The sequence below is a fragment of the Pseudonaja textilis genome, chromosome 4 (assembly GCF_049901715.1).
Source record: "Pseudonaja textilis isolate UNSWEBS1 chromosome 4, rPseTex1.2, whole genome shotgun sequence".
Lineage (NCBI taxonomy): Eukaryota > Metazoa > Chordata > Lepidosauria > Squamata > Elapidae > Pseudonaja > Pseudonaja textilis.
This window is the reverse complement of record NC_141993.1, coordinates 41845373-41867895: the sequence shown is the minus strand read 5'-3', so window position 1 is coordinate 41867895 and position 22523 is coordinate 41845373. Positions and strand designations below refer to the sequence as shown.

Genomic DNA, 22523 nt, shown 5'->3' with positions numbered 1-22523 from the left:
TCACATTCATGGACTTAGATGCATAACATGCCTGATTCTGCAACTAAACTCAATTCAATTGATCTTTTTTTCTTATTTTCCAAAAATAAATAGATATTATTGCAGAATCTTCTACAATTACTTCTAACAATGGTTGATTGGCAATAGTTTCTCATTTTTATTTAAAAATAAAATCAGATGTTCCATAGCAGAAACTATCAGATATAGTATAAATCATTAAGGAGTTTAATATAGATATATCTTGGGTCAATGTTTGCCAACTTTATTGATATTATTTTAAAAAGAAAGATTTCTAGCAACCAACATTGGCCAATGGACCAATATATTCCACATTTTTTCCTGTTCAGTAATATTCAGTTCTTGCTGTCTGTTCTTGGCAAGGTTTTTCACAAATGGTTTGCTTCTTCTTAGGACTGAGAAAAAGTGATTGGCCCAAGTCACACAACTGGTTTTGTGCCTAAACTCATAGTCTCCCAGATTCTAACCAATGCCTTAACCACAGATAATACATTAATATTATTGCAGATAATAGTGGTTTTAGAACAGCCATTGGCCCATGTCTTTAAGGAAAGCTCATTTCAGTTTAAGCTATGATAATACATTTTGTGTATTATCATAAAGGATTTTTAAAAATACAGCGGTTTCCTACTTCCTTTATTATGCAGTAGTATTTATGAAAGGAACATACTCACATTGCCAGTTTCTTTGAACACTCTGAGGAATTCAGTTGCAATATTTCTTTTTTCTTCTCTGACGGTACCATTTCATTCTATTTGTATTTGAACTTTTCTAAACAAAAACTGTGGCATAGCTACTCAAGGTAATTCTCAGGTTATGATGGCAATTGGGAGTCTAATTTCTATTGCTAAGCGATGCATTCGTAAAATGCGACATCATACGACTGCATTAAGTAGCAATTGCAATCCCAGCGATCCTATACTGTTGTAACCTCAGGACCAGATGATTGTTAATTGAGGAATTCACATGATCTCTCAATTGGCTTCTGAGTGCAATTCAAGATACTATATATCATCTTTAAAGCCCTACATGGCGCACAATTGGGTTACTTACAGCAGGGGTCACCAACATTTTGTACCTCAGAGACCACTAAACTCATAATTTTAAATTCCGGGAACCACTAATATGAATTTTGACTGATGGTGGCTTGCTGACGTTGGTAGGAGAAGGAGGGAGAGAGAGAGAGAAAGAGAGAGATCTGATCTAACCTCTCTCCCTCCCTCCCTCCCTCTTTCTCCCTCCTTCTCTCTCTCTCTCTCTCTCTCTCTCACACACACACACACACACACACACACACACACACACACAGAGGCAAGGGTGGGATTCAAATTTCTTAACTACCGGTTCTGTGGGCGTGGCCTAATTTGTGGGTGTGGCTTGGTGGTAATGTGACTGGCTGTGCATGGCTTGTATGTAAATATTATAAATATTTATATAAATATTGAATTTTTTATAAAAAAAGAGCAACTTTTACCCAAAATCACACCAAGCATGCAGGTGGATTGAGTTGCTCACAGAACCAGATTCATTCAGAGATCTGTGAGATTGGCTACCTGAGCCTGTCACATAAAATTTGCTTGCAAGCAAACTCACAAAATTAATTCACAACACACCATGTATGTAAATAATGAATTTTTTTATTAAAAAAAGCAACTTTTATCCAAAAGCAGGCAGAGCAGGCAGGCAGATTGAATCATAGATTCACTTAGAGATTTGTGTTTCTGCCATCAGCTAGCTAGTCTGCACTGCTTCGGTCCTAAGGAAGGTTTGGCTCTGCTTAAGCCAAAGATCTAAAGAATAGCTAGAAAGCAAGAAATCCAATGATTTCCTGCTTTCTAGCTAATCTAAATCTCCCGGCACAACAGAAAAGCTGATGCCGGAAAAAGGAAAAATAGCAATTTAGCAGGCATGTTTGCCAGGTAAGGAGTAAGTAGGTGGGAAGAGCGGGCCATGTGGGCGGCACAGCCTTGTGTTCCTGCTCAGTGAATTAATTGCTTTGGGGGGTGCTCTGGGGTGACATTTCTCTGCAAACCACCAGTGGGCTGTGGACCACTGGTTGGTGACTGCTGACTTTACAGGATTGCCTTCTCCCTATGGTATCTGCCTGTCCATAAAATTTGACAGAATAGGTGTATTCCAGATCTTTCCAGAAGGAATGCCTTTTCAATGCTAGTTCTTATGAACAACTTTGTTCTTGCCACAAAGTTGGCCCTGTCCTTTCTGATAGGTTTCAGAAAGTCTGTCAGGATCTGGTTCTTTCCTTGGGCTTTGGGTCATAATATGTGGTATTTTAGAGGGTTGATTGGATGATAATGGCGTTTATGTTTAAATCACCTTGTTATTATTTTATTATTGATTAGTTCATGTATTTTGTTTTATTTTTAAGGAATGACAAATGACATTTTGTTCATGACAAAAATTTACCAGGGATGACTTGGAAATCCCCAATATTTGTATCATAATAAGAACTTTTTGTTACAATATTTGGTTATAAGACCAAGTACCAATTCATAATAGTGTCCACCAGAATGCGCTCTACTTTTATACTGTTCACTTATTATATCTATTAAGTGTATTCAAATATTTTCCCAGAAAAAGAATTATTATTTTTCAGGAAATGATGAATCCCTTGGGAAGCACTGAGGTCACAAAGGTTTCTCAGAGCTATTAATTGTACAGTGTAAATAAATTCCAAAAGGAAATTTAGAAGCTCATGTGTGTGGTATTATATAATTAATACATATTTCCTCTATAATAATTTAGGGCGAACAAGGGAAACCCATCAGCTCTTAAAAGATTCAAGTCACGCACACAATGGTGTTGCGTCAATACAGTATCATTTTCCATCCATACCCCTGATCTTGTTGCTTTTATTGGACAACACAGCCTTTGGAAATTAAGGCTACTTCCACAAAAGAAATTAAAATGATTTCTTCCCTTTCCTTTGCCTGAACTCATCACATGGGAAAAGCAAATAGGAAATTATATTTCTAAGAAATAGCTTTCTGCTTAGAAATATACTTCATTCTGATTTTAAAATCACAAACTTGGCCACCTTAATAGAATATGCCATTTCTGATCAAAGCTCATTTTTATCTTTTTGGAATTCTTAAATTGATAAGATATAATCAGATATTTAAGTTGCTGAAATATACTGCACGACCGCAAAGATTTCTGCATAAAAAAAAAGACCTAGAATTATAGAAATCCTCAAGATGGCAACTGTGCTCAGTAATCATTTGTTTAATGATATTCAAAGTTACAACAGCACTGAAAAAGATGACTGGTCCTTACAATAACTATCACAGCATTGTCACGTGATCAATTTTTTGACATTTGGCAACTAGGAAATATTTATGATTGTTGCAGCATCCTAATGTCACAATTTGTGACCTTCCAACAAGCAAGTCAATGGAAGAAGCCTGGTTCACTTAACTATGTGATTCAAGTAATGACCATGGATAATCACTTAATGACTATGGCAAAAAGGTAAAATCAAGAATGACTCACTTAACAACTGCATTGTTTAGCTATAGAAGTTCTGGTCCCAACTATGGCCATAAATTGAGAACTATTTGTAGTAGTTAAAAGCATGATGGAATTGTGTTTTAACAGCTTTATAAAATGCCTAGAGGGAAGGGCCTTCAAAAACCTCTGGGGGCAAAGTGTTCTGAAATACAGGAGAAACAGCAGAGGACTGTTGATCTTTAACTCTGATTTGGAAAGTGTGGAAAGTCTAAATAGTCCTTCTCATGACCTTCTTACTGGATTGAGTAATGCAAGAAAGTATATGGTATAATCTAATGATACACAATATATGCCTTTGTAAGACATCACTAGCGCTTATGATTTGGGTAACCTTTGCAATGACATTAGTATTAGGATTAGACTACTATATTAAATCAATGTTTTCTAATTTTTAAATTCTTTTCTATCTCTCTTTGCCAACTCTTGTATTATTTTTTAAGATTTAATCTTCAATTCAATTCAATAAAATAAAAAGTTCTAACCAAGGACCTAAGAGCTATTGGTAGTGTCTGAGTATATAGCAGTTCCATGTAGGATGTTTTTTTGCAAAGTCAGAATATTCAGGCCTAATAAGTTCAAAATTTCCATCTATCTAGGCAGCCCTTTGGGTATTGCTCCAAGTGCTCCTATTACTGTTGGAACAACCATTCATTTCTTTCTCCATAGTCACTCAATTTCAATTTGCAAATCACGATATTTTGATAATTTTTTTAGGTGTTTCTCTTCAATTCGTGCATCATATGGTATTGCAATACCAATGAATCAGACTTTTTTCTTTTCCACAATAGTGATGTCATGGTATTGTGGGCCAGATGTTTGGATCTGACAGTCCCATAGGATCTTGACTGTCAATTTGGTGTTTCCAGTCATTTTTGCTACATTCAATCCACAGCTTCCAATGTATAATTTTGACAGCTCTATCATGACTATGTAGATAATCAGGCTGCGAGACTGTGCTACAGCCACTGATAAGGTGATACACTATTTCATCTTTTTCATTGCATAAGCAACATTTGCTGTTGTTGCTGACATTTTGAATTTTTACTTTCATGGAATTGGTCCACAAGTTATGTTCTTAGGCAACCAAAATGAAGCCTTCAGTTTCTTTCTTCAGCACACCTAATCTCAAGCTCCATTTTAGCTTTCTATCTACCTTTCATTCAATGATGTTCAGGTATTGACTACGCATAGACTTCTTTTTCCAGTTAAAAACCCAATGCTCAATTATTTCCTTTCGATATTCTGCTTTCAGTCTTGTTTCAAGAGTTTTCCCTTGTTCATCTCCTTCAGCAGAGGTTCTTTTTCTTTTTTTAAAGTAGTCATTTAAGCCATGTATTTCCTCTTCCACAGTTTGTTTTTACCTGTAAGAGAATTCTGCCACCCTGAGATCTTGGCAAGTACAATCGATCAACATCACATTTTGGATGCAGAGCATGGTGCATTGCCATTAGTTTTCTTGTCTTTCAATCCAGGTTATCAAGTTCTAGCTGAGTCCAATCAATTATCCCAGCTGAGTATTATATTACAGGCACTGCCCAAGTGTTAATTTATGATGTTGTTCTTTGTTGTACATTGAGCCAGATGTTTAGTTTGGATTTCACGTTTTTATCTATCTAGTAAGTCAGGACCTGGCAGATGTTGATGTTTAATGATGATGATGATGATTTGTATCGAATTTATTTGTTGTTCATCTCAGGGTTCAAAGCGACTCTTTTTTCTGAGATTACCACAAAATTCTGAATCAAAGAGGTAGAAGTTACCAAAAATATTTTTAATATTGTAGTATAGAAGCCTTTGCTGAATTAGAGTCTTAGAACAACAATAAGCACAATTAAATATTACTGTTAACTGCTACAGTGTTAAGCAGTCCAGTGCCACAAAATATTTCTATTCATAGTTAGAATTAATATTACTCCTTTGCTAGTTTTCATATCAATTGAAATTGTTAATGAGCTTCCATCCCACAATACTCACCGCTGATGTATCATTAGTTGCACAATTATTACAAACATTTCCCATTTTAGGAAATGGTAAATGTTTAATGGCATTTTTTGTTCTGGATTTTATTTTTTGCATATACTTAGAATTCACCTGTTTCATAAGCACGTGGCAAGTATTTAAATCCTAGACTACTTTAAATTGCAAAACACAGGCACAACTGCTGGTGGGGATAAATTTTGTACAGTATTATAAAAATAGAATTATATATATTGAGCATTTTAATTATCCAAATGCAGAATGAAAACATGTCTACAGAGCAATTTGAAGTTATTGTTATATAAGGAATGAAGCAATTTGCTACCAAAAGGTCATTTATTGTCACTTTTACTCATGTGTTCTTATTGTTTCAGCAACTCACGAAGATGGTGTTCTTTGGATTGCCATGGCAGGCATACATCAAATCTGGGCACTTATGTTGGAATGTGGAAAACTACCTAAAGGAAGGTAAGTCAGAATATTAGACTGGCTTACCATCATCCTATGATCATATTATTTGTTTACAGTATTTATTTATTAGACTTGTTTGCTATCCATTTCGTCTAGGAATAGGTGATGATAATCTGATTGCACTACTAAATATTGTTATACATACCTTCTCAGTCTAGGTTTAGTTTATCCAACTATTCAGAAAGAAATGCAAACTATTTGGAATAAGCAGGATTTGAATGGGCACGTTCTGTTTTTATTAAAGCAATGTTGATTCATTGATGATGATGCACTGACAAATTGATGTCAATTCTTAATGACCATATAGATGGACCTTATCCTGGATGATCTACCCTGACTTGCCCCGTCAAATCTTCCAACAGTACATTTATCATTGCTGTAATCAAGTTATCTTCTTGATTAAGGTTGCTAGGAAAGGGTTGCTATTGTGGAGGTAAAATGAACTAAATCTATCTTGTAAGCTAATTGAGTTCTTGGAGAAAAATAAGTTATAAAAGAAATAACTTTTAAAAAGATTAGCAAGTGTTACATACAATATAGAAATCTCAGACTCCCTCTCTGTCTGTATTATATCACTGAACATTGCATAAAATACTTTTTGAATTATTTCATAGTTTAAAAAATATGGAAAAGAAAGCTTGTTTTTGTTCATAGCATCAAACACGTTGAATGTAACTTGTTGTATAAATTGTAGGTTCAAGTGCGTGTAGAGCCTATGTAAATCTCACTCCTATCCTTTTTTAAAAGTGATTTGAAGAAAGGAACTTGTCTTCGATTTGCTGGAAGTGGGAATGAAGAGAACCGAAACAATGCATATCCCCACAAAGCAGGCTTTGCTCAACCTTCTGGTCTCTCTGTTGCTGCTGAAGATCCATGGAATTGCCTTTTTGTTGCAGACAGTGAGAGTAGTACTGTGCGAACAATTTATCTAAAAGATGGCAGTGTGAAACTCCTTGTAGGAGGCGAGAGAGATCCAATGGTAATCTAAATCTGTATTTCTCTGTTTTCCATTGATCCTACACAGCCAGATCAGAAAATCTCTGATCCCTATGGATAAAAGCTTATTTTAAATGCCAGTTGGTCACATTTTATTTGTTATTTAATACAATAGTTAATTGAGATCATTTAAAAAAGATTAACTTTCAGTACAGTTGAATTAGTCTGCTAATAATCTTTAGATTCATGCCAGCAAGCAGATATATCTGCTGTGAAACCAGAAGGGACAATGAAGATTTGTTTTCCAATATTGTTTTAGCAAAAAATAGTTCCAATATTAAATAATAAACAATCTTCTCTTATTAGTGATTAACAAAAAGTTGAATTTTGCCATTCACATCCTTTAATCGAAATATTTTAAAATAGCCATTAATATTTTGAAAAGAAGGCAGACATAAGTTTTTTAAAAAGGTTAATCAAAAAATGGCTAGGACTAGTCTGCATAATTTACTAATTCAGAAGAAAAAACAATCTCATTATTTTTTTGAGATTTTATTTTATTTTATTTTATTAGCTGCCCATCTTTAAGTGATTCTGGGCAATTCATAACAGATAAAAACAAGTTTTTGCGAATATTTATATGTATGGTATTCAGCTCTGTTCGGGTATTTTCCCATGTCATTATAGTTGTGCTTTTAAAGTTGTAGCAACGTTTCGGCAGAATCTTATCTGCCATTATCAGGCTTCTGTATTGTGTTCGTCTGTGAGTCAGGCTTTCAGAGCCGTTTCTGTTTTAAATTTGGTGCTAGCCAAATACAGAAGCCTGATGATATATCTAAATATATGTATGTGTGTGCGTATATATATATATATATGTGTGTGTGTGTGTGTGTGTGTGTATGTGTATGTATATGTGTGGAGAGAGAGAGAGAGAGAGAGAGAGAGAGAGAGAGAGAGAGAGAGCGTAGATCATAGGAATTTTATTTTAATGTGTGTCATTGTGTATACAGGAAAATGACAATAACGCTATGCCAGAATGGTTTTTTCTTCATCCTGATTGGTTGGGAGTCTTGTTCTGTGTTTATTGGTCTTGGAGCTTGCTGTGTTCTGCTTGATTGGTGTTTCTAATATCTTCTGTCTGTTTTGTAGCTTTGTTTGTCTTGATTGGCTGGCAACATTGTGTTTCCTGTATTGGAGGCTTTTAGTATGGCTTGACTCCGAGTAAACGGACAGCTATCATTTATTAGGAAGCTAGATTTCATCTGGGTGCCTGGTTGGAGTTGTGTTTGAGCTGGAGGTATTGGGGAGTCTGTTTGTGCCAGCTGTTTGCCTGGCTTGTGGTGTGGAATTTTTTTTTTTGAGAGTGCAGGCTTCCAGATAATTGACAGTCTGGTGGAGTCATCTCTTCTATTCATGCTTTCAGGTCTTTTTTCAATCTCTATGGCTTGTCTGATAATTCTGTAGCTGGGGTTTTCTATAGTGGCTAGGGTTTTGGTGCCATTGAAGTTGATGCTATGACCTGTGGCTTCCATGTGTTGGACTAGTGAGGAAGTGTGTTCCAGCTTTTTGACTGCATTTTTGTGTTCATCCAGGCGGGTACTTATTCTTCTATTGGTCTGACCAATGTATGTGGCCGGGCATGATGCACAGGGGACTTCGTATATGCCTTGGTTTTCTAGGTCAATTTTATCTTTGGGGTTTCTAAAGATGGCTGCTATTTTTCTGTCTGTTTTGAAGGGAGTCTTGATGTGATGCCTGTGTAGTATCTTACTGATTTTGTCTGTAGTACCTCTTATGTAGGGCAGGACAGCTGTTCCATAGGTCTGTTCATCTTCTAGGTCTCCATTATGTCTCAGTGTGTTTTTGTGGATCAAGCCGGTGATTTTGCTTTTGTGGAAAGCCATTGGCTGTCATTACTTTAGTCAGGGTGCATACTTCAGTCTTTATGTGTGTCTTGTCTGCCAGGCGTTTGGTTCTGGCAATTAGTGTTTTAGCCACGGAGTTTATCTGTGCTGGGTGGTGGTGGGATTGGGTGTTGAGTTAGCGGTTGGTGTGTGTTTTCTTCTGGTATATGGTGTGTCCTAGTGTGTCATCTGTTTTTTTGTAGATTAGTACATCTAGGAATGGTAGTTATTTGTTTCCGTTTCTATGGTGAATTTGATTTTGGGGTGTGTGCTGTTTAGGTGTGTTAGGAAATTGTTTAGGTTTTCTTTTCCATGGGGCCAAATCACAAATGTGTCATCGATGTATCTTAACCATAGTTTGGGTTTGTGGGTGGCATTGGCTAGGGCTCTGGATTCGAATTCTTCCATGAACAGGTTTGCAATGACGGATGACAGTAGTGATCCCATAGGGGCTCCTTCAATTTGCTTGTATCTTTGTCCTTTGTATATGAAAGCATGAACAGAAGAGATGACTCCACCAGACTGTCAATTATCTGGAAGCCTGCACTCTCAAATAAAAAAATCTCCACACCACAAGCCAGCCAAACACCTGGGCACAAACAGATTTCCCCTGATACCTCCAGCTCAAACACACCCCAACCAGGCACCCAGATGAAACCTAGCTTCCTAATAAATGATAGCCGTCCGTTTACTCAGAGCCAAGCCGCACTAAAAGCCTCTTAATACAGGAAACACAATGTTGCCAGCCAATCAAGACAAACAAAGCTACAAAACAGACAAAAGATATTAGAAACACCAATCAAGCAGAACAAAGCAAACTCCAAGACCAATAAACACAGACCAAGACTCCCAACCAATCAGGATGAAGAAAAAACCATTCTGGCACAGCAGTAGGCTAGCCCCAAATTTAAAACTGAAACAACTGTGAAAGTCTGACTCACAGACGAACACAATACAGAAGCCTGATGATGGCAGATGAGATTCTGCCGAAACGTTGCTACAACTTTAAAAGCACAACTATAATGACGTTAGAGCGATAGTTAGAGCGATAACCCAATAGATATATGTAGGTTAGTTCTGAGATTAATGCCAAATTATCATTTATTGTCAAGAAAAAAATGTTTTTTATGAGTCTACTTTTAATTCAAGTTAATGTTTTAACAAGTCACACTGATTATTACTAAGTTTGATTAAAATTGTAATTTAATAATAATTACAGTACTTCCCAAATATTTTTTTAAGAATTTATTTGCTTTTGGTGATGTTGATGGAGCTGGGATGAATGCAAAACTACAGCACCCACTAGGAGTAGCTTGGGACAAGAAAAGAAGCCTCCTTTATGTTGCAGATTCCTATAATCATAAGGTGATTTTGCACACTTCATTTTCACTAGAAAATCTAGTTTATTATTCAGTAATACAAAACTTTGTATTGCAGAATACAATGGTATCTTTGTATATTTGCATGTATTATTGCAGTTCCTTTTTATATTTCATATTTGAAATAATATTTCAGGCAAGTTTTCAATTTGTATATAGTACCTCAGGAAAGTTTCTTAGATTGAAATCAAACAAATGAATTCTGACAATTGATGAATAACAGGTAAAGAGTACTAAACATGGAGTCAAAATGATAAAAATATTTCTTTCTTTTTTTTTTTTACCCAACAAACTGAAAAAAGGTTAGTGTCAGACTCCCATGATTCAACTTACTAAAAGCCTAGCCAGATCCACAGCACATTCATAGCTAGACAAGACTTTTAATTGCATACTAGGATGAAATGACGATAAACAGTTGATTATCTTCTGTCAGCTTCAGAAGGAGACTGTTCTTGTAGCCCAGTGGTTAACATCTGTGTTTCTCTTTCCCGCCTTTCCTGCAGCCTTGAATCTTGGCAGCTGTTGATTGTTGAAATAGCCAAAGTTTCTGACTTGCAAAAATCTAGCCTCCTAAACCTAGCTCCTACTCTTAGAGGTTAAAGTCTCCATTACTTTATGATTTAATCCCTGCTTTGTAAATGTTATACTAGTCACGTTTATGAATCTAACCCATAAACATTACAGCAGGTTGATGAATTTGTGTTCCTTGGTAAAATGTTATTAAATATATGGAAATGGATGGAGATACTTTAAGATGTTGAAATAATGTTAGAAAAGAAGGGGATAATATGATCTGTCAAAGAAAATTAATGTTGATAAAAATAAGAAGAAAGATTGTACCTAAGAATGTTCTTCCTGCTTTATTATACAGAAGTGAGAGTTGGTATAAGAATAAATAAATGCTAAATGCAATGGGACTGGGTTACTTAAGAAACGTGTGTAGTAAAATAAGAAGAGATAAGATCATTAATGTATAGATGCTGAATTAATGTGGATTGAACATAGAAATGAGATTTCAGGCAAAGGAACATGTTAAAACTGATGTGATACAATCTCAAAACTGAGGGATCCTTAGAGCTACTGGTCTTAGTTCTTTTCTAACAAACATTTCATTACCCAAACTAGGTAAAACCCATCAACTTAGGACTAATAATGTTATCTAATTTGGGTACTGAAATGTCTGCAAGAAAAAAAATCCAAACTCAGAGAAATCCTGGGACCCTTCATTTCATCCCTGAGCTACAAATATTCTCCTTTATTGGAATCTCAAAACCTAATCTATATAACAGAAAAATGATAGTCAAGAGGAAGGGCAAGACTGACAAAGCTATTGTTCAACAGAATTGATGGAATCCTTAAAAAGAGAGGGTTATATGAGCCTTACCAGGTAGACCAGACGGGAAACACAACTTGATAAGCTAATTCTATTTTCTTGTAAGGCCACATTAACAGAATCCTACAAGCCTGAAAGTACAGATCTTCCTTTACCGCACAAGAAAAATGAGCCTCTTGCCCTCCATTGTCCAGCTGTGGACTGTGCACTCTCTTACCTGATGGTTTCCTAGGTAGCATCTCTTTGTCCCCATCTCCCATGGCCAATCCTAAATATCATTAAAGAATATCTTCTCAACGTATCAATTGAGAAGTTTAAAAAACAAAAGAATATATGATTGATTGGTTGATTGAGTGATAATCTTTACTACAATCACTGATCTCAAATAAAACAACCAGTTTCACAAAAAAAAAAAAAAAAGGACAAAGCATAGAAGGCCATAAGATAGGAAAGAAAGCAAAAGGACAATAAAAACTGTGAACTCCAAACCAGTGGTCGCCAACTGGTGAGTCGGGGACCACTGGTGGTCCACGAGAAAATTTTGGTGGTGCTCAAAGAAATGTCACCCCCAAAGCACTTCCCCAAAGCAATTAATCCAGACTGTGCAGGAACATAACTCCTCTTCAACCCACATGGCCCGCCACCCGCTGGCCCTCACCCTTTGGCCGAGTGCAAACCTTACCTTGAGTAGAGCCACGCGAGCTGGAACTAGAAGGTAAGACCAATGGTGGGGGAGGGAAATCTGCCCCAGGATGGCTTGCTGACATTGGTGGAAAAGTCAATCCCATATTCCAGAGCTGCAGTAGTCACAAGACTGGTCCTTTGGTCATCCTGGAGCAGCTCTTACAATTCATGGCAGGCCAATGCACTCAGGTGGAGGAGCAGCTGTTCCAGGATGACCAAAGGGGCAGTCCTGTGACTACTGCAGCTCTGGAATATGGGACCAACTTTCCCACCAATGTCAGCAAATCGTCAGTCAAAATTCATATTAGTGGTCCGCGGGATTTAAAATTATGAGTTTGGTGGTCCCTAAGGTCCAAAAGGTTGGCAACCCCTGCTCTAAACAATTTCTAAGATACCAGTAAGAGTGCAAATGACATTTACTATAGTATAGTAAGTTCATATAGCAGGATATTTAAAGTAGAACCTAAATCATAAATAACAATATTTTAAAAGTAAAATACTGAAGCAATGTATGAATTAGTGCACGAATGTAGAAACTAGCATTGTTTCGAGAACAGAAATATGTTAAAGAAGATAATGAATATTGCTGGTGAAAACTGGGTTTAGATTTTCTTTTATTTTTTTATTGTTCTGTGTCTTTAATTTGTTTTATTTATTACTTTTTACTATTTTTATGTACATTATAAAGTTACTCACCTGAAAAGAGAATAGTGTGGTGGTTATGCATGTACAAAAAAGTGGGAACTATTATTAATTTGAGTTATGAAGCACTACAAAGGCTAATATCACTGGGTTGCCATTAGTAATTATTTTGATATTAGTCAATCTTTGTTCCTATATGTTTTTTAAAAATATTTTGTAAATTTCTAGATCAACCTAAAAATATAATCTCTTTGTAGTCATTTTAAATATGGATAGAACTATGATTTATAAGGACATTCATATTAAAATCCAAAAATAGTATAATATTACTTTATGTTCTACAATGTCTTGTTTGTTTTGTTCTAGATTAAATTTGTAGATCCCAAAATGAAGAATTGTGCCACTTTAGCAGGTACAGGAGAAGCAAGCAACATAATTGGTTCCAGCATTACCACATCAACTTTTAATGAACCAGGAGGGCTATGTGTTGAAGATGGAGGACAGTTCCTTTATATTGCAGATACCAACAACCATCAAATTAAAGTGATAGATTTAGAAACCCGTACTGTTTCACTGGTAAGTTACTATATAAAAAATACGGATAGAATTTTCTATTTGAAAATAAATTATTAGAGCTAAATTTAATTCTAATACCTGGATTGCATTATACATGCATTATTGCAGTGTTTTATAATGGCCTGGCAAACAGAATTGCTTTTGTGTTAAGGATATCCTGTTAAGCTTAAAATAAATGTTCCATCTGTTTTAAGAGGTTAGAAAGGACACTAGTGCCATTAGAATAAGTTGAAATAGAAAAACCTCTGCTTTCAGAACTTATTTTGACATAGATATTGGAGATATTATTTAATCTCATCTTGCTCATTTGAGCTTAAGAACCACATGTTCCTTCGGTTCATTTCCCCATAAACTGGAAATAAGGCCCATATTATTGAATCATTTGAATGCAAATGAAGTAAATATTTGGATTTTTTAAAATATCAGCCTGTACTCTACTAAATTAAGAACCTCTGCAACAGAAATAGACTTATTAGGAAAAGAGTGAGAAGGGATGGGGCAGAAGATGTTATCCAGCAGATACTCTTTCAATTCATATTATCGATACTACTCTAAGACTTGCTTGTACGATGTTCAGAAAGGATTACAATCCTGCCTATTCCCAATGTACCTCAAAGAATATTCTACAGTGCTGCTTCTGTAGCTTTGGCCATGTCATGGAAACCACCTTTCATGGCATTTAGAAACGAAGTATTTCATTATCCTGAACAACATTATTTCATTTATTGTACTCAAGCGAGACAATAAAACTGTCAATATAATAAATTCATAAACAAATAGTTATGCATTAAAGTGTCATAAAATAACACATATGATTTATAAAAGACTTAAAAAATCATATAAAATATTTTTTATTTATCATGTGAAATTAGAAGCTTCAATATCATACTCTGTTTTATCATAGACTCATAGTGTTGGAAAGACTCCTGGATATCTTCTAGTCCTAATATTTGCCAGGCAGGAATTCTCACACTATCTCAAACAAATGGCTTTCCAATCTATCTGAAAACATCCAGTGATGGAACAGCCAAGCTCTCTCTCTCACATTCTTAGCCCAAAATGGAACATAATATTCTAGTGCAGTCTGATCAGTGCAGCACTGAGTGTAACAATCACTCTTATGATCTAACACTTATATCTCTGCAGATATAGGTCAAGATTGTGGCTGTTTTGGCAGATGCTTAATCTGTGGTTTACCAGCACACTCAGGTCCTTTTTATAAATATTCCCACAGATCAAGTATTGCCTATCTTGTATCTATATCTGCAACATCAACAACGAAAAGATCAGATTGGGAAGATTGGTGTTATGTCCTGAAGAGATCAGATTTTCCTTTATGCCTTTGAATGAATGGAAAAGTTTATATAGATACATATATTATTGAAGAAAGTATATGTTGTGTATGTATGTAAAAATAATTTTAAAGGATATTTTAAGATAGTGTGAGAAAACACTTTTATTCCTTTTACTTCAAAAGTAGTAGTACAATTAATTCTATACTTTGTCTTCAGATCTTGGTTCACATATTGCAAAATTATTTAAAAGAAAGTATTTGTTATAGCATTAATAAAAGGATGTCTGCTGCTTCCTCAGTAAACTAAAGATATTTTTTTAAATCAAACATTTATCTTATATTTTTTACAATTTATCATATAAAACTGCCAAAATATATTCATTAGGTTATTTAAATTGGAAAATTGGAAGTCAAAACTGCCAAGAAATGTAGCATTTATCAACTCTTTTGTTTGACTTGAAACAAAAAGACAAATGCATTGAAAAACTATGTATAAGGTATGCCGGAGTCTAGAAAGTCTCCTTAATACTAATATACAAAACATCTTCTATAAAGCATAATCTTTTATTTCCTGACTGAATGGATTGCTTGCTAACCATTAATAAATTGTTTTACTTTTATATGTTTTTATCCAGTTATTATTCAGACAATTTTGAAACTTGAACTTGTAAAAATAGAAGGAATAATCATAGTGTTTACTAAAACAAATTAACAGTCTAATTCCAGGCATACTTCTTTTCAATAGGGAGTTTCTTCTGCATCCCATCAAATATTAGGCATCTAATGTTGAATATAATTCCATTGTGTCTGTAGTGGGTTTGTTCTCCTTCCCACAAAAAGGGAATGTTTATGCTTGATTTAATTTCTGTTTTACAAGAACTGAAGAAACTAATCCAAGTGACAGTAAAAGGCCTCAGTCCCACCTGTTCAAAAGGAGTTGGATATACATTATCCAATGATAGAAACTTAATACATATAACACTACAATTTCTATTCATATAATCCAAAGTAAGTAGCACTGAATTTAATGCATTGAAATCGATTTTTAAAATGTAATTTGCTTAAGGTATTTCAAAGCACCTTGAGGCAATTTACAATAAAAACTTAAATGAATACATAATAAAATTTTATATTACACAACATAAACAGTACATTTTATTCAATACAAATATATATTGATTAAAAATGAGGGGGAAAAGGGGGAAAGCTTTCTTCCAACATTCATACTAAGGAGGCCCTCAGGAAGTGAGGACAATACTGACAATACTGCTACCCTTCAAAAAGACCTTCACTGTGTATCAGAATGGTCAAACAAATGGCAACTTCAAATCTCAACAAATAAATGCTCTGTCCTACATATTGGCAAAAAAATAATAATCAGAAAATAAAATACAGGCTGAATAGTCAAGACCTTGTTGATGATCCAAACTCTGTCAAGGATCTTGGAGTACTCATCTCAAATGACCTAAGTGCTAGAGCCCACTGCATAGACAAAAAGGCATTAAGAGTTGTTAACCTAATCTTACGTAGCTTTTTTCTGGTAATATTACACTACTAACTAGAGCATATAAAACATTTGCTAGACCAATCCTGAATACAGCACATCAGTCTGGAACCCACATTACGTATCTGATATTAACACAGTTGAGAAAGTCCAGAAATATTTCACAAGAGTTCTCCACTCCTCTACTCGTTGCAGAATACCTTATACCACCAAACTCGAAATTCTAAACCTAGCAAACCTAGAACTACGCGGCCTTTGGTCCAATCTAAGTATGGTATATAAAATCATACACTGCAGTGTCCTACCTGTGAATGAATACTTCAGCTTCAACCATAACAACACTAGAGCAAACAATAGCTACAAACTCACAGTTAATTGCACCAAACTTGATTGCAGGAAATACGACTTCAGCAACAGAGTGGTCAGTGTCTGGAATACTCTACCTGACTCTGTGGTTTTTTCCCCAAACCCCAAAAACTTTAACCTTAGACTGTCTACTATTGACCTCACCCTTTTCCTAAGAGGTCTGTAGGGGGCGTGCATAAGTGCACCAACATGCCTAACATCCCTGTCCTATTGTTTTTTTAATTTTATTTTTCTTATATGTATCCATGTATTCATAACTATTTTTTTACTTATACCTATTATCTTGTAAGCAATTGACAAATATATAGAATAGAATAGAATAGAATAGAATAGAATAGAATAGAATAGAATACCGTATTTACCGGACTATAAGCCGCTACTTTTTTCCCACGCTTTGAACCCTGCGGCTTGTACAACAATGCGGCATATCTATAGATTTTTCTTCGCTAACTGCCATCAGGAGGTGCAAAAACGTGACAGACACAAGAGGTCAATGCAAAGAAGAAGTCGCTACTGATAGTTTTTGGCGCACTCGACGCAAGCAGCATGACACGCACAAACCCAAAATATTTTTCATACCCTCATCATGGAAAGTACACGAAGAAAAGCATATGATGCAGCTTTTAAGTTGAAAGAATCGATCTGTCTATCCAGGAAGGAAATAGAGCTGCTGCATGTAAGCTTGGCGTTAATGAATCAATGGTGAGACGTTGGAGATGTCTGGCTGCATGCGAAGAGTATTCTCTTTCTATGTAAATATCTCATTTCACAACGTATATATCTGCGTCTTATAGTCTGGTACGGCTAATATATGTAAAAATATTTTTTCTTTTAAAATTTAGTGGGTGTGGCGTATATTCCGATGCGCTCTATAGTCGGTAAATACAGTAAACGTGGAGACTTATTAACAAGGGTCTAAAATGTATCATCATAATGAACATAGAGAACATTCCAGATCACAGCCATCACCACTGTCCTGCATTGCCCCATGAGGAGCAGCCGCCTGGACCACATGTGTGTGATATCTCATCCTTTCCTTATCTAGAAAGGTTCCAAGAAACCTGCCCATGCATCATTCCCTTGGTCTTTGCTGAGGTTGTCAGTAATTCAATTTGCAATACTTGCTCTTAAAATCCCATCTGAATCAGCATGATAATGACATTTGTTTTTTCAAACTTTAGAATATGAAAGTATATCTGAAAAATTAACATGTTTTCTATTGCTTTGATAGCTTCCCCTTCTACACATTGATACAGTAGACACTATAACTAGAGGGAGTATTAAAATGACTGATAAAGCAGAACTACCAAGGCTCCCTAAATCGGCTTCACAATTACAGCTACCTTCATTGACTGTAAGTCCAGGCCAAGCTCTTCAGTTCGTGCTGATGCTCAACTTGCCTCCAAATGCCAAACTGACTGAAGAAGCACCTAGCTCCTGGTTTTTTACTGCAGAAGGTAAAAGAGTCCATGTTCCTGTTTATAGGAGATAAATGCTAAATTTCTGCTGCTCTGTTATCCAAATACTTAGGTGGTAGAGGCCTGGTTTAAAAAAAAATAAAAACCTTACGGATAGATATATCCTTATTATCTTACAGAATTTTCATTTAAACCTATTCCTGACTTTGTAACATCAATTTTAAATAGAATGTACAGCCCACAACATTTTATTATAACAATTTATGTAACCTACATTTAATTACAATCTTTTAGTCAATTGGGAAAAAATGAAGCTGATTGAACTAATGAAACGTTTATTGCATTCAGAAGGAGGCTGCTTTTAGGGTAACTGAAAAGGATTAATTTTTTTTTTAAATGACCTGTATGTAAATACCGAGTTTTTTAATTTACATATACATTTTTATAAAACTTTGAACCACTTGAATAATTATATACTTCAAATTGTAGTTTATTCCTGCATTAATCAGATTCTGTTTTGTTGAAAGTCTTCCACTAGCTCCTCCATAGTTGTTTTAGTACAAACCTTAATAATAATGTTTTATGATTAGATGAACTCATCAAATTGTAATAGACTACATTTTCTTTTCTAGGTCATGAATGGCTACTTTGTGATCCTCATAGATCTGGGACAATTGCAGACATATTTGAACAGCCTATAATCCCATTTCAGCTACCCACTAACTGCCTGTCAGCTGATGCTTTATTGTCAATCAATGTGTGCCTCTATTACTGTAGCAAAGACAGTAATGCCTGCATGATGAAAGGAATCTCATTCAACCAGCCTTTCCATATAGCAAATGTAAACCAAAAAAGTATAGCTCCAATTGAGCTCACATACACATTTTAATTTTAAGCACAGCAAAGCAGAAAAACATTTATAGGCATATTTACTATTGCCTAATTTTTACCAATGCAATACTATATGTGTTATTACATGTATGAACTTAAAGCAAACCTTGCAAAAACTTATATTTGCATAAATGGAATGTGAGAAATCATGAAACTATCTAAATCTTAGTACCTTGTTAACTTATTGTATAAGCAATAAATACTAAAGAGTTGGAATCACTGTGGGGGGAAAAAATCTAAACATAGAAAAGATCAATTTCTATCTTCAGAGCACAGTCTTAATGTTGGAAATTCACATTTGTTTGATTTTTTTCCCTGTGTTATATAAACATTTGTCATCACATGTGTTCTGGACCAGGAGGCCTTGCTCACTGTCACTCATGCCTTAATCACCTGTCTGTTGGATTACTGCAGTGTGCTCTATATGGACCTACCTTTGAAGATCACCCAGAAGTTACAACTGGTCCAGCATGCAGCAGTGTGTGCTTGAGCTTTGCCTATGTTTTACCATTGCTGCACAAGCTGTACTAACTTCTTGTTGTTTTCTGGGTGCAATTCAATGTTGATTACTACTTTCCAGCCTTAAATGGCTGTAGGACCACCTCAAGGTTTCTGTTCATCCTACCAGATCAGATAACATGGTTTGTCTGTCCCTTTTCTTAAATATTACCTCTGGTGGGACTTTTAAGAGACGGTAGCTGCCCTGACCCTTTAGAACAGCCTGTCCCTTGAGATTTGAAGGGTCCCACCCTTTAACTTCTGAAGGGCTTTGAAGACCTAGCTCTTCACTCAGACTTTTGGCTAGGATAGAAGTGAGCCAGCAAATGTAAGTTTATGAATGTTGCAGCAGTGTGTTTGACTACATGGTGGTGAGAGTTGGTTAGTTGCTAGGATTTTTATATATAAGAAAGATGGCCTTATAGGTTTTATAAATAAGTCTTCAGCTTTTTGTTTCAAATAAAAGCAAAATAATGACAAGTAAAATATGCAGTGAAAAATAGTTTTTAACATAAACTTAAGTTTTTTTAAAAAATAATGACATTTAAACCACACATTCTACATATATTTGCTAATGACTTATACAGAGTAATTTCTATGCAAAAGCTAAGTGAATTGATATTTATAGCTAAAAACAATATTTTAAATAAAATCTAAACGATTAAAAGGTTGAAATAATTAGGTTTTTTAAAAACAATTCTACATTATAATTTCTTACTGCTTGTCAAGGCTTGTTTTGAAAGACACACTAGTACGGGGGAGTGTAGTGGGAGGGTACTGTAGGGTATGGTATAGTATGGGATATGGTATAGTACAAGTTTTAAATAATATTTACTCTCATAAAGAAAAGATACAAAACATATTACATTCCAAAAATAATACAATTGTCAACATTGTATAGAATTTAATACTTCACTAGCAATCTGTCCTATCATGCAAACTATTTGTAAGAACTCTTAAAAGTGCAATTGTGTGTGATAAAAAATAGCAGGCATGGTGTTATTCTTTGCTTTATGAAAAGTTTATTCCCCTTATAGGTTTTTTATGCAGTCAAAGAGAAAAAAACCAGTAGAATAATACTTGGAATCAATAGCACCTCTTCAAATAATATGTTTTACATTATTTTTAATGCCATCTTAGATAAAAACCAGAAACTTACTCATACATTTTCAATCACTGATTTTTAAAAAAATTTTTTTTTATTTTACATAGAAGTAAAATAATAGAACCACTCTTTTAGGTCAGGAAATTAATAGACTTTCTCTATTCCCACCAGACTGAGAGTAAAGATGTTGATTTAACCTATGTTATAAATTCATTTTTAAAAGTTTCACTGGCAGTTAAGCAAAATGGAAGTTACTGCTTGATAACCTTTAAAAGTTAAACTTAGATTTTATATTTGATTTCATACACTATATATCTTACTGTTATAACATCTGTATTTAGACACTGACAAAGCGGCTTGGAAGCCTTCTAAATGCTTCATGATTTTATCCTATTTGCTTTATCAGGACAGGATAATATAGGATAATAGGTTTAGGTCCAAGATGAGAAAACTTTAAACACGTATTCAAATACCATATAGTGTTGAAGTGGTTTCTTTCAGTGTTCTTGTTATGTCAGGATTAGAAGTTAATAAATTGGGCATAATGTGAAAGCAAAGGAAAAACTACAATTTGTCACTATAAATCATTCTATGAGATGCTAATCTCATAGCATAGATTATCATTCTTCACTTTATAAAACTGAATAAACGTAAGTATTTGGATCAGGTATGATACATAATTGTTTCACTTGTAAAATATAGTCTTTGTCCAGTAGGTTAGTGTATTTAAACTGGATGCATGTTGATTTCAATAGTTTAGCTTTCTTTAAATATTTCAGATTCACTTGTTTCTAAATTATAAGATAATTTATAAAACTGTTACTGGCAATTCTCATAATGATCTTTTTACCCCAGGTATGTTTCTCCCTTTTCCCTTCCTCATATCTAGAGAAGAGAATTTTACATGAACCTCTACTACTTCAAATTCTGGTTTAAATTAGTGTTAGTTTTTACTGAAAACTCTGTAGCTTCCCTGATTTTTCAGGTTAACTATCAGTGCAGAAGAAAAGCATATATTGGATTAAAAATATCCATTGCATATGAGTTCTATGCTTGGCCTCAAAAAGGACTTGCTGGAACTATAGCAATGAATTTTTGATAATAATCTGTAGGCAGATCAAAGTGTATGTTCCTTTATATAAGATAATTATTCAGTAAACATTTGTGTTCATAGAAAAGCTTTCAGTTTTCACAAACTCCATGGTCATTCTACTGGAAATATGATTTAGCCTGTGAGCGTCTATAATTTTACCCAGTGCAGATAATAGATATTATTTCATACATACTCCCATTATATCCTTTTTGTACAGTTTGTTGTGGAGCTCTGTTATTACCCTTCCTTTTAAATAACAGCTCTTTTCTAACTTCATGAAAGATAATCAAATTTTGCTCAGTTGCCTTTGATATCTCTTACTTCACATTTTTGGTGATATTTTATTCAAATACGTATCCTATTTATCTAAACTTAGATCTTCATTCTATTTTTATACGTTTGTTTAAAAATGGTTGTCTTTGTAAATCAAGATAAACATGCTTTCTGTGATTTATATATATGAGTTGTGCATCTGTGCAAAACTCATTCTAAATTTTCTAAAGAAACCTTCCTTGTGGATAAAAAAAATCAGTAGGTATGAATTCCTTCACACAGATCAAACATTTGTTCATGGAGCTCCTTGGTTTCTGTGGACGTTATCCTTTTTCTTAACTTACTTTATTCCATTTCATTTAGTATACTTTATTTTTGCTTGCCACATGAGGCTTCCACTTTATCCAACACATTTAGATTCTTTAGTTCTGCATCATAATCCCACTGTATATCTGAGTTCTTCTGAAAAATCACTGCAGGAAATCTTTCCAGAGGCTTCTACAGTTCTTCCTAACTATTGACATGACCTTGATTTGAACTGAGATTGCACCTTTGATTATTTTGTGGATGAGGAGTGCTCTTCGCATCTTGCAGGACCTATTCCTATATCAAATAGTCCAGTTTGTTCCAGAC

At 34.8% G+C, this 22523-nt stretch overlaps 1 protein-coding gene across 1 annotated transcript in view; it reads left to right on the top strand.

Moving 5' to 3' along the window:
* NHLRC2 (NHL repeat containing 2) overlaps nt 1–22072 on the top strand; it is a 37832-nt gene extending 15760 nt beyond the window's left edge. Inside the window, exons 6-11 of the mRNA XM_026704809.2 lie at nt 5898–5991; nt 6742–6973; nt 10077–10199; nt 13239–13448; nt 17844–18069; nt 18663–22072. Of these exons, the coding sequence (XP_026560594.1) occupies nt 5898–5991; nt 6742–6973; nt 10077–10199; nt 13239–13448; nt 17844–18069; nt 18663–18919 (1142 nt within the window). The 3' untranslated portion in view covers nt 18920–22072. The remainder of the gene's footprint in view (nt 1–5897; nt 5992–6741; nt 6974–10076; nt 10200–13238; nt 13449–17843; nt 18070–18662) is intronic.
* The last annotated feature ends 451 nt before the right edge of the window (nt 22073–22523 follow it).